This window comes from Scyliorhinus canicula, chromosome 3, assembly GCF_902713615.1.
Source record: "Scyliorhinus canicula chromosome 3, sScyCan1.1, whole genome shotgun sequence".
NCBI lineage: Eukaryota > Metazoa > Chordata > Chondrichthyes > Carcharhiniformes > Scyliorhinidae > Scyliorhinus > Scyliorhinus canicula.
Window position 1 is genome coordinate 208956401 of NC_052148.1, and position 13827 is coordinate 208970227.

General features: G+C 44.5%; 1 protein-coding gene across 3 annotated transcripts in view; it reads left to right on the forward strand.

Moving 5' to 3' along the window:
* The window catches only part of klhl2 (kelch-like family member 2), a 129482-nt gene that overhangs the window by 21003 nt on the left and 94652 nt on the right, over positions 1 to 13827 (forward strand). For all 3 annotated transcript variants that reach the window (XM_038792110.1, XM_038792111.1, XM_038792112.1), the window contains one exon: positions 1371 to 1477. In XM_038792110.1, the coding sequence (XP_038648038.1) occupies positions 1371 to 1477 (107 nt within the window). The remainder of the gene's footprint in view (positions 1 to 1370; positions 1478 to 13827) is intronic.

Genomic DNA, 13827 nt, shown 5'->3' on the forward strand with positions numbered 1-13827 from the left:
ATGTCCATTGGAGCTTGAAACTAGTATTTTGATAACGAACAGAAAATCGCTCTGAGTGGTTCTATAGTTCTGTATTAAGCTTTTCACAGTAGGCAATATACTGCCAACTATCGATGCACAACTACAGACATTGAGGTTTTCACTTGTCCCTTCTCTCGTTGCTTGAACTGACGGGAAATCTAGGCACTGATTGTAATTCACTGCCAATTACTGATGACATTTGGCATCCCAGCAGTTGCCAAGTAAACATTAACCATCAGCGATATGTTTTAAAAAAAAACTCCATCTGTAGTTCATAGCAATTTCTTTTATTCTGCATATTACACTTTGTGGTGTAAGATCCATGCTTCCTTTCTGCCTCTTCAATATTACAAAATATTTGCAGCACAACAACCGGTCATCTGACCCAAGAAGCCCCCACCCCAAATTCTCTGTGGATTTGTTGGTAAACAGCTTATTTTATGGTCCTTGGTTCTGCCTACTCTGTCAAATCTGTCAAGTTAGTCTTTTCCACCTTAACTTTCCTCTTGACATGCCATAACTCGTGACTGAATTCTTGTGTTGCTTGGTATCACATGTGTTTGACGTTGTTCCTGTGAAGTGCCTTTGGATACTTTACGTTAAAAGGGCTGTAGAAACATTTGTTGTTGTAAAAAGAGCCCTAGCCTATTCAATTGTTCCCAATGGATATGACCTATAACCTCTCAATATCATTCTAATAAGTCACTTTTGTACCTTTTCTGATGCCCTTTCATTTACTTTTAGTGATTTTGTTCATCTCTACCCTTAAATTCCCCTCTTTCTCCATCCCACTTAGACACTTGTTTTGCAAGCAGTATGTGACTGCCTTATTCTATCAAGCCCAAAGTGTGCTATCTAGCGCAGTTCCAAAGGTGAATCTTATCGGCTCAAAATGTTATAAGCTCTCGTTTCTCTCCACAGATGCTGCCAGACCTCCTGGGATTTTCCAGCACTTTTTTTTTTTAATACAACCTCGCATTTCTCTGTATTGAAATGTAGGGAAATAGGTGGTGTAGTCGTAATGTTACCGGACTATAATCCAGAGGCCCAGACTACTGCTGTGAGAGCAGGGGTTCAAATCCCACCATTATGGAGTTTGAACTCCATAAATGGCCATATGGTACATGAAAATATACACCTCTTGACCTTGTTTATGGCATAATATTCTCTCTCATTAACCTCTAATTGTGATATCATATCTACTGTATTTCTGGCTAACATCCAGCAGAAACGCAAAGCTCCCAACCCTGGGCTTTCCCTTATTCTGGTGACTGACCCAGAAAACAGAAATGAGGTGTCAGCAACCCATTAGGTTTGCTACTAATGATCTTCACTCTGTTCTCTTACAGCCATAACCTTTTGTGTGATGTAACACTTGTAGCTGAAGATACTGAGATTCCAGCACACAGAGTCGTCCTGGCAGCTTGCAGTCCATACTTTCACGCAATGTTTACAGGTATTGTGATACTAGTTGTTACATGTATCTGTAGGCAGCAAAATAAACGGGTAGAGAAAAGTACTGGTGCTGCGGATTGGGGGTTGCTGCATTGCTTGGGCACAAAATTATACCTGTGATTTCTCTTGTTATTTCCAACCTTGTTGGTGGATGATTTTTGAATGGAATTGAACTGCTTCCTGCTTCCTCAAATGGATGAAAAATCGGAAGACAAGTCAGTACAACAAATCTGGTGTACCTTGCCAACCTGCTCTGAAGTAACGAGGGCTGCCATTTGATCTCGTCTGTTATGCCCCTCATAATTGGGTGGCACAGTGGTTAGCACTGCTGCCACACAGCGCAAGGGACTCTGGTTCAATTCCAGCCTTTGGTGACTGTCTATTTGTGTGGAGTTTGTACGTTCTCCTCGTGGCTGTGTGGGTTTCCTCGGAGTGCTTGCACAGTTCAAAGATGTGCGGGTTAAGTAGATTAGTGATGCTGAAATTGCCCCATTGTGTCCAGGGATGTGGGTTAGGTTAAAGGAATAGGGTAGGATGGACGGGGGAGTAGACATGGGTAGGATGCTATTTTGTGAGGCCGTGCAGACTTGATGGGCCGAATAGCCTCAGCACTGTAGGAATTTTGTGATAATCAAGTCTCATCTTGTGTGCATTTTAGCACATGAGTGGTTGCGCATGAGTGCCCTTGATGGTTTTATCTCCTTCATCCAAGTCTCGGATGCCAGTTGCTGCTAAAATGAGGTTAGCTAACTCCAACGCACATACAAACAAAGGTTGTAATTTAGTCACACCGAAGGCAACAGAGTAAGCAACCACAAGCAAATGACAAGACTGTTAAAACAACTAAATATTTTATTTCAATATGTACCAGTCGAAAAATTCAGTCCTGAGTTACAGAAGTTTTTAATTATGTTTTTCTTCATGATGACTCCTGTTTTAAGCATCCTGTCAGTTGCATTCTTAAGTTACACAACTTTTAATGCGCAATACCTCCGCCCAAAAAAAATCCATGTGTGCTTGTAGTGCTGCAATGAAGGATTGTGGTGCATGCCTCCACTGGAGGTTAACTCTGCTTTTTGAGGATATATTTCGAAAGTCATTGTATGAAACATTACTGTCTGCTTGTAGTGTTTGCTCTCTGGTATCCTTGGGCTAAAATCCAATTGAAAAAGATTTGTACTCGTAGGCCAGAATCTTGCGTTGATGTGGGTGCGCGCCTGACTCAAATCAATGTAAAATTGCTAATATTTCATGTTCTGTGTTTTCTGCTGGACTTTTGCCATGTGTTTGCTTCCTATTTTGAGGACTTATTTGTTCTTCAAATCTTCTTGGAGGCTTTCTGCCTTTAGTGCATGAGGCAGTGCCATCTGCATCTCAGCAAATGGGGATTGTGTACTCTGCTGGTAGAACGTCCTCTGAATCGGAAGAGAGGGACAGAAGAGAGGGAGGCCAGGTGTTCTCCGAGAGCAATCTATGGAAGGAAAGGCACAGCGAGTGCCGGGTGAGTAGGGAGTGCAAGATGGAAGGGTTCGCAGAAGACTCCACCGTCCTGCAGTCCCAAGTGCACGGGCAATGTTCCAGCCACCTCCTCGTGTCTTGAGGTTCAGTGTCGAAGGAGGCTCCACCTCTCTCGGAAGACTGTAGCCTTCATATGCCAGATTATTGGACCCGATATCCCCTCTAACTGTGTGGGTGACCACCCTGTGTCATACAAGTCAGTAACTTTTGCATGTCGGTGCAGACTTGATGGGCCGCAAGGGCCTCTATTGTACTCTAACTCAATGCATCTCAAACTATCTGATGTGGCGGACCGGCAGTTTTTTTTTCAATGTGCCAGGGACCGGTGAGCGAAACAAGCCAATCCAGGATTACTGTCTCTTTCTTTTCTGGAAACACTCCAAGTACCGGCAGACGATGGCTCGAGTACCGGCACCGGTACGCGTACCACACTTCGAGAAGCACTGCTCTAACTGACTGTGCAGATAGTTTGCAACCACAAGACGCAGATTCCGCAAGTTTGTGCGAGGTACCCCAGAAGCTCCAAATATCATCCATCCTCCGACACTCTCCGGTGCCAAGGCTGTACATCACTCAAGCTCGGACAGATGGGTAGCTTTTCAATGACAAAAGGTTATCCATTGAAAAGGTGGTTCGTGGGGTCACTCGACACCCAAGGACGGAAGCAGAGGAGAGTACAAAGGAGTCCTTTCTCCACAAGGGTGGTGATTTGTGAGGACCATTGGGTTGATGAAGATGAGGTTCAGATGCCTGGACTGATCAGGAGAGCAACGCAGTATCCTTCAGAGCATACGTTTCTTATAGTTGCCGCTGCTGTGTTCGGCACAATCTGGTTATGGCACGGGGGGACCCACTGGAGGATGATGGTAGTGAGGCAGCTCCACAGGCCGCAGAGGTTGACTCAACTGATGGGTTTGATGAAGAGCCCGAGGAGGAACAGAGTTAGGATCTGGAGGCAGACATGAAGAACCTTCAGGGAGGCAGGGACACCAAGCACGCCCTGATTCTCTGCACATTCTGCAAGGCTGCCAAGGCATGCCGTTAACCGCCTGCCATGAGTGCCACCTCCTCACCAGACACTTCTGATGAGGCAATCCTTTGACCCCCAATGTCAAATCACAGCCTATGTAAAAATGTTTGCAGCCCTTGCTGTCTGTCATAAGCCACTGCATCTGTGGAAAAACATGAAGGATCCTCATGCTATTGAAGCACAATCAATATCTCTTTTCATGAGGAACGAAAAAGGAACAAAACATAATCTAGTGTTAACAGACATCAAAAATAATGCATAACACTGATGAAATGGAAGAATCTAAACTGTGAAAGCCCCTCATGCCCACTGTGCATTTGCGAGTCCTGGGTCTTTGTGTGCCCCCTCGCTGGCAGTGGCATAGGGACAACCTGCTGTCCTGTCCACCCTGATGGCATTGACAATCGCCCCCTGGCTGGTGATGCCTGAGCAGGTGTTGCCTGGGAGGGTGTGTCCAGTGCCATGGCTGGGCACTCCTCAGTCATTGCAGCCTCATCAGATGGCACAGTCACTGGAGAAAGTGCAGAGAAGCTGCTGCCGTCATCTGGAATGCCCTGAGGGGAACCCGCTGAGATGGCAAGCAATCCGTCTACCAGCATGAGGTTGGTTTGGACCTCCCTGCTTACCATTGATGGACAGGTACCTACCTGGGAGACTAGATGCCTTGTCTATCTCTGTGGTTGTGACCTCCAGAGATCACTGGCAGTATGTGGGCTTGCAGGTCCGAACGTAACCCTTGCTTCTGTTCTGGAGCTGCATCACCATGAGACTCGCCACTCGTGGAGGAGGCTGCGTGCTTGGTGCTCGGGGACAATACAGTGCTCACGCTCCGCATAGCCTCCTTCATGACAGAGACCACAGTACACACACCCTTGAGGATCTCCAGGAACATCTGCTGGACATGCAGAACCTGCAATCTCTGGTGTCCTCCATCTATCTTGGACTCAGCATGGTCCTGGTCCTCAAAACACCTCCAACTGCCTGCACCCAGGGCATTCTCTGTCTCTGCCAGCTTCTCCAGCATGTGAGCTGTGCCCTCCTCACTGTCCACTGCCACCTGAGCCGAAGGTCTAAAGCCAACGGATGTGCTTGTACCTGGTTCTGAGAGTGGATGTGACACTAATGCATTTGTCTGCAGCTGCTGATCTGGTGTCGAGAGGTCCTCTGGACTCTGACAGCCTCTTGACGATGGTGCATCTGAGGGAGGAAGACAATATGTCAATGTGCGCTAGGCAAGTTGGTGATTTGGAGTTCAACGATGTGCAGGTTATGTGGATTGGCCATGATAAATTGCCCCTTAATAGCCAAAAAGTTTGGTGGCGTTACTGGGTTGGAGGTTTAGACAGGAGATGTGGGCTTGAATAGGGTGCTCTTTCCAAGGGAGAGTGCGTACCCGATGGGCTGAATGGTATCCTACACTGGACATTCTATGATTAGACCCCCTTTACCTCCAACACCGTAGCAATGTCTGGGGGGGGGGGAAGAAGAAGAGAGAGAGACCGAGTGCCCACTGGTATTATCTTCTCGCCTGGCAAGCCCAGCTGATGCTGCAGCCATAACTGCTGCCAAATTTTAGATTCTCTCCTGGATAGCACCCTGAGGCTCCTCACCAGCTCCTGTTTATTTTCAGGGAGCTACCTCTGCTCTGGTTAAGCACTGGGTCCCCATTGCCTGATAAGCTCCAGCCCCAACCAGCGGCACGGAGTCTCTGCCTAACTGTTTCACGCTGGCCGGCTCTTAACTGGCCAGTCAGCATGAAATCGTGCGTCGGTTGTGATGAAGTGGAAATCGCAGCCACTTCTGGGCCCGCCAATCACTCATGCATTCGGGCCATAGTTATTTTAATTTGTGAAAAACTGCATTTTGTTTGAGATCCTATTTAAATAGACAAGATGAGAGTTTGGACCAAAACTAGTATTTTACCAAATAAAGCTACGCTATCTTTGAAGTCCAACATGAGGTTTTGAGGTTTGGTTTGATTTCTTGTGTGCTGAGTATCTGACCTCAGTGGCATTAATAGAATTGCAGAATACAGGTCTAGGTTTGTTTGCAAGGGACAAAGGGAAAATTGAAAAGGGACCTTCAGTCACCCTGGCTCACACGGTGACTTTCCAGAGTTAGATTTTAGTTTGATATCTGTGATATCCGCTTGATGCAGGTAATTGAGGCAGTGCAGCACAGTGGTTAGCACTGTTGCTTCACAAAACCAGGGACCCGGGTTCGATTCCCGGCTTGGGTCACTGCACTGTCTGTGCGGAGTCTACATGTTCTCCTGTGTCTGCGTGGATTTCCTCCCGGGTGCTCTGGTCTTCTCCCCCCAAGTCCCAAATTGTGTGCTTGTTAGGTGAATTGGACATTCTGAGTTCTCCCTCTGTGTATCCGAACAGGCGCTGAAGTCTGGCAACTGGGGGATTTTCACAGTAACTTCATTGCAGTGTTAACGTAAGCCTACTTGTGACAATAATAAAGATTATTGTTCCATGTGGCTCTGCATAAAATTAAATGTGGTTGAATATATGTAATTAGTTTTGAAATTTGGTTTTAATGGTGAATTTTTTTTCTTCTTAATAAAATCCATTTAACAGTTTCAGTTGAATCATTTTGGTTCTTTTAACAGTGTTTATGATCAATACATTAACTCTTTCTCCGTTTGACTGAATCATTTACATTTTTGTTCAGTGGGTTTTGTCAATGGTTATTGTGTAAGCACACCAATGGAATACTACCAATTGTGATGAATAACATTGGAGTAAGAATTGTCGGTCATTGGACTTTAATGACGGGCACCGACCAGTCCAGTTAATTCAATTGAAACATTTTGAAATTGTATTCAAATTTAAATAACCAATTGTCCTTTTTATAAAAAAAAAATCCAAGTCTTGGAAAGGTTTATAAGAGATAGGATTTATAATCATCTAGAAAGGAATAATTTGATTTGGGATAGTCAACACGGTTTTGTGAAGGATAGGTCGTGCCTCACAAACCTTACTGAGTTCTTTGAGAAGGTGACCCAACAGATGGACGAGAGTAAAGCAGTCGATGTGGTGTATATAGATTTCAGTAAAGCGTTTGATAAAGTTCCCCACGGTAGGTTATTTCAGAAAATACGGAGGCATGGGATTCAGGGTGATTTAGCAGTTTGGATCAGAAATTGGCTTGCTGTAAGAAGACAGTGGGTGGTGGTTGATGGGAAATGTTCAGCCTGGAGTTCAGTTACTAGTGGTGTACCACAAGGATCCATTTTGGGGCCACTGCTGTTTGTCATTTTTATAAATGACCTGGAGGAGGGCGTAGAAGGATGGGTGAATAAATTTGCAGATGACACTAAAGTCAGTGGAGTTGTGGACAGTGCGGAAGGATGTTGCAGATTACAGAGGGATATAGATAAGGTGCAGAGCTGGGCTGAGAGGTTAATGGAGTTTAATGCAGAAAAGTGTGAGGTGATTCATTTTGGAAGGAGTACCAGGAAGACCGAGTACTGGGCTAATGGTAAGATTCTTGGTCGTGTGGATGAGCAGAGAGATCCCGGTGTCCATGTACATAGATCCCTGAAAGTTGCCACCCAGGTTAATAGGGTTGTTAAGAAGGCATACGGTGTGTTAGCTTTTATTGGCAGAGGGATTGAGTTCATGAGGTCATGTTGCAGCTGTACAAAACTCTGGTGCGGCCGCATTTGGAGTATTGCGTGCAGTTCTAGTCGCCGCATTATAGGAAGGATGTGGAAGCATTGGAAAGGGTGCAGAGGAGATTTACCAGGATGTTGCCTGGTATGGAGGGAAGATCTTATGAGGAAAGGCTGAGGGACTTGAGGCTGTTTTCGTTAGAGATAAGAAGGTTAAGAGTTAATTGAGGCATACAAGATGATCAGAGGATTAGATAGGGTGGGCAGTGAGAGGCTTTTTCCTCGGATGGTGATGCCTAGCACAAGGGGGCATAGCTTTAAATTGAGGGGAGATAGATATAGGACAGATGTCAGAGGTAGGTTCTTTACCCGGAGAGCAGTAAGGGAGTGGAATGCCCTGCCTGCAACAGTAGTGGACTCGCCAACATTAAGGGCATTTAAATGGTCATTCGATAAACATATGATAAGGGAATAGTGTAGATGGGCTAAAGTGGTTTCACAGGTCGGCGCAACATCGAGGGCCGAAGGGCCTGTACTGTGCTGTAATGTTCTATGTTCTACATTGGCAGGTATTGTTTAATTAATCAGAATTCTGTGTTGATGATGATTTTTAATTGGTTATTCAAATTTGAATACAATTTCAAATGTTTCAATTGCATTAACTGGACTGGTCGGTGCCCGTCATTAAAGTCCAATGACTGACAATTCTTACTCCAATGTTATTCATCACAATTGGTGGTACTCCATTGGTGGGTTTACGCAATAACTATTGACAAAGTGCACTGAACAAAAATGTAAATGATTGAGTCAAACTGAGAAATTGTAACAAGGTTGTGAACACACGGCCTTAATCTCAGCCTATTGCCAGATAGAAGGATGGCATTGGAAGCTAAGGAATAGTCTGCAGTGGGAACCAAAAATAATGGCTACAGTTATCCCAATATTTAATTGGAGGAAATTTCTGCTCATTTAGTGCTGAATTTTGATGAGTAGTCTGATAACTTAGCAACAGTGGAGGAATGGAGAGACATGGTGGTGAGGCTGGGTGTGATCAGTGCTTTTAGGGACATGGGAAAAAGAAGCAGGAGCATGCCATTCAGCCCCTCGGCTTCCATTATGATGCAACCAGATCATGCTGATTGTCTACCTTAATGCTAGTTTTCCACACTGTCCCTTGATGTTTTAAATATCTTGAAATCCATCGATCTCTGCCTTGAGCAGACTGCATGACAGCATCCACAGCCTTCTGGGATAGAATTCCAAAGATTCATCACCTCTGGGGGCGGGGGGGGCGGGATTCTTCATTTTCATTCCTAAACGACCAACCCCTTATTCTGAGACTGTGTCCTCTTGTTCTAGAATCCTTCCAGCATCTACCCTGTTGAGTCATGTAAGAATTTTGCATGTTTCAATGAGGTCGCCAGTCATTCTTCGAAACGAGAGTGCAGTCATGGAATCATAGAATTTACAGTGCAGAAGGAGGCCATTCGGCCCATCGGGTCTCCACCAAGGAGCACACTACTTAGGCCCATACCTTCACCCTATCCGAGTAACCTCACCTGACCTTTTTAGGCACTAAGGGCCAATCCACCTAACCTGCACTTCTCTTTGGATTGTGGGAGGAAACCGGAGCACCCGGAGGAACGCAAACATTGGGAGAAAGTGCAAACTCCAGACAGACAGTAACCCCAGGCCGGAATTTAACCAGGGACTCGAGCTATGAGACAGCAGTGCTAACCACTGCCACCATACCATGCTGTCTATTTCAAACTTTTTCTCCCGGCACCCAACCGGCTGACCTTCGTGGCCCACGCCGGCCGACCTTCATAACATGCCATGTTTGCTTACCTTTAATGCAAATGAGGAGCCTGCTTGGTCCTCACAACCTCGGTCTAATCAGGTTCTCCGGAGGAGAGGGCAATGCGCACATCAGGTGCAGACTTCAGCCAGTTCCTTTGCATCGTCTTTATCTTTGTGAAACGGAAAATCCAACCTCCCAGTGTAGGTCGTCGTGAAGGGCAATAGGAACAAAATGCTTGTTTTACTCAGCTACTCCAGAATGCTGACAGCCTTATGGGTTTTGGCATGTGCTATCACAGGTCAGGTAAGGCAGCATAATCTTTTCATTTGGAGTCAGCTGTAAATTATTAACTGACTGGGGTCTCAACGTTAAAAGGAATTTTTCATCCAACACTTTTCTCTTTCCAAATCTGAAGCTTCTCTCACTTGCGAGTACATATAACATATGTGGGCTTATTTGCATTGGCACAATCAACAAAACTATACCTCACAAAATCATCGTCATTCTGCTTTGTACCAGAATTAGTTTCTTAATTTGTAGGTTGTGAACCAGAGGCCCTGGAGCTCTGTACAGAGCTAACATCTAAACTGCTCTGTCTGCCCTGGACTCTCCAGCAGATTCAGTTGTGAGATCCTTTCCTGGATGTACACTGTCTATTTCCAGTAGGTACGCTGCCTATTTGTGTCTCTGGCCACCTCTGAATTGTAAGAAAACGATTCATCTTCATAGTCCTTTTGCCTTGCTTGCTAGCAACTAGAAAATGGAGAAGCTCACCTTCGTGATTTGGTGCCAAAAGCATGTACGTAGAGGGTGCTTGATGTCAAGTGTACATACTTTGTGTGTGACCTCACTGCTACAGCTTCTGGCCTGAAGACAGCGCACATCCATATTTCTTCTCATTTAAAAGGTGGCAGTGGCCAGCATTCTCAATACAAACAATTCCGGTAGCAGCTGTTGTGCGCTTCTCCCATGATCCGGACCACAGCGGGAACGCCGGGACTGATTTGCTCCAAGACCCTCCCAGCTCCCACCCGCAGGTCGCGTCCAGTATTTTGAAAAACCCTGCTGTAAAGATTACAGACCTAGTCCCCACCATAACACCATCCTGCCATCCCAGGAATCAGTCTGATGAACCTTCAAAGCACTCTCCCTGGCAAGTATATGCTTCCTTGAGACCAAAACTGCATGGTACCTTGGGTGTTTTCTCATACAATTGAAGCATAAATCTCGCTTGTGTACTCAAATATTCTTGCAGTAAAGGCCAACATACCATTTTGCTTTCCTAATTGCTTGCTGCACCTGCATATTAGCTTTCAGTGACCCATGAACAAGAATACCCAGTCCCCTTGGACATTTACGCTTCTCTTCCCCTTTTAAGAAATACTCTGCCCGTCTGTTTTTACTACACATGTGATTTGCATTCTTTCATATGAAATTTTATCTGTCATGCCCATTTATTTAGCCTATCTAAATCCTCTTGAGACTTTTTGCATCCTCCTTACAATTCTTATTCCCACCTAGCTTTGTGTCGTCAGCATATTTGGAGATTATACCATTGATGCCCACATCCAAATCATTGATATCAGTTATGAGTAGCTGGGACTTGGAAGCTCTAATCCTTGCGGTATCCCAGCAGTCACAGCCTGCCAATCTCCAAGACCAGTTTATTCCTATTCTGTTTTCTGCCTGTTATCCAAATCAAAATCCATACCAGTATATTACCCAAATCCCATGTGCTTTAATTTTGTTTACTAATCTTTTATGTGGGGCCTTATTGAAAGCCTTCTGAAAATGAAAATACACCACATCTACAGGTTTGATCTAATTTCTTCTGCTAGCTATTCATGAAAGCTCCACCTTCTCAATCTTGCCCCAAGCCTGAGGTGTGGTGATCCTTGGGTTAAATCACCACACCCGTCAAAGGGTAAAGCAGCCTATGGTCATTCGTTCTCAAAAAATTAGAACCGGATTGTCAAATATGATTTCCCTTTCATGAACCCACATTGATTCTGCCCAATCCTACCAGTATTTTCTAAGAGTTTGATTTCAAATCCTTTATAATAAGTTCTAGCATTTTCCACACGACTACAAATATGAAGACACTGTTCTAGAATCTATAGAATGTTAGGAGATGACCACCAATGTATCCACTATCTCCAGAAGCTCCTTTATCAACAGTATTTGCCAACTTTCAGTCCCATTAATTTTTCCAATATTGCTGCCCCCCCCCCCCCCCCCCCCCCCCCAAATAATTTCTTCAGTTCCTCATTCTTGCCAGTCCCTTGGGCTTGATTTCTGGGAGATGTTTTGTGTCTTCCTCCGTGAAAAAGTATTTATTTAGTTTCTCTGCCATTTCCATGTTTCCCTTTATAAATTCTCCTCCTGTCTCTGCCCATATTAGGGCATGGTGTCAGTGGTTAGCACTGCTGCCTCACACCCGGGTTCGATTCTAGCCTTGGGTGACTGTGTGGACTTGCATGTTGTCCGTGTGCCAACGTGGGTTTCTTCCACTTGCTCCGATTTCCTCCCACAGCCCAAAGTATGCAGGTTAGGTCGATTGTCCATGCTAAATTTCCGCTTAGAGTCCAAAGATGTGCAGATTAGATGGGATTACAGGGGAGTACAGGTAGTGTGCTCTTTTGGAGGATCGGTGCAGATTCGGTGGTGTCCTTCTGCACTGTAGGGATTATATGGATTTGTCTTTGCCAATCTTTTCCTTTTTACATACCTTATAGAAGCTTTTACAGTCCATATTTAAATTTCTCTAGTTTACTTTCATATTCTATTTTCCCTTTCTTTATCAGTTTCTTGGTCCTTTGCATTCTAAAATGCTCTCAATCTTCAGGTTTCCTACTTTTTGGGAACTTTATAATCCTCTTCCTTCAATTTAATGCAGTCCTTAACTTCTCTTGTTAGCCATGGTTGAATCACTTTTCCTGCTGGGTTTTTGTGTCTCATAACGATGTATCTAGTAAACCATGTATTAATTCTTTAAATGCTAACCATCGGCTATCTACCATAATGTCTTTAAATGTAGTTTCCCAATCTGCCACTCTACTGTCATATCTTTTGTAGCTCCCTTTCTTGAATTGAACGACATCATCTTCAAGCTTCATGTAAAATTCTGTCATATTATGGATACTCTTCCCTTAAAGGCTCCTTTTATAACCAGATTATAATTAGACCTTATTGCACAATATTAGATCTAAAATAGCCCATTCTCCTATTGGTTCCTGAACATACTGTTCTAAAAAACCGTTTTGTATGCATCCAGAAATTTGTCCTCCACCGTATGAGATGAAATGGGTTTCCCCATTCTAAGTATAAATTGACATTCGCCGTTATTACTGTTTTACCCTTGTTGCATGCAACTCTTAATTTCCTGATTTATATCATGTCCTATAAACAACTTCCACCAATATTTGCTGTCTCTTGCTGGTTCTTGCCCCCATTCAAATTGATTCTACATCTTGACCTCTGAATGAAGATCTTTTCTCTCAAATGCACTGATTTCATCCTTTAACAGCACAACCCCACATGTTTGTCCTTTTTGTCTGTCGTCCCAAAATGTCAAATAATATGAAATATTCATTCCCAGCCCTTCTTACCTTGCAGCGATATCCTTGTAATTGCAATTAGATCATACCCATTTATTTCAATTTGTACCATCTACCTTGTTGCAAATGCTGTGTGCATTCAGATAGTGCCTTTAGCTAAATGAGAATCGGCGGGGGGACAGGGACGGACTCTCCACTGCTTGGATTCAAACCTAACACAAGGGAACGTGGTTGTTGAAGGGCAATCGTCACAGTTGTGGAACGTCATTGCGGGAGTTCCTCAGGGTAGTGTCCTAGGCCCAACCATCTTCAGTTGCTTCATCAATTACTTTCCCTCCATTTATAAGGTCAGAAATAGGGATGTTCGCATGCATCATGTTCAGCCCCATTCGTGACAACTTGCAATGAAGCAGTCGAGTTCATGTGCAGCAAGACCTGGACAATATTAAAGCCTGTGCTGACAAGTGGCAAATTGCATGCGCACCACACAAATACCAGACGATGACCATGCACACCACACAAATACCAGACGATGACCATCTCCACCAAGAGAGATTGCAACCATCTCCCATCATGCTGAATCCCACCATCAACATTCTGTGTTTTGCCATTGACCAGAAACTGAACCCTCCCTCCTGCAGCAATGCGTTCATTTGCTCTATCCTTTTCTTTTTATACTCCCTAGCATGGGGCACTGGGTGTATTCCTAAAATGACTGCCTTTGAAGTCCTGGTTTTTAATCTCTTTCCTAGCTCTCAAATCTGATTTCAGGACCTCAACCCTCTTTCTACCTCTGTCATTGGGGCTGATGTAGACGACAACC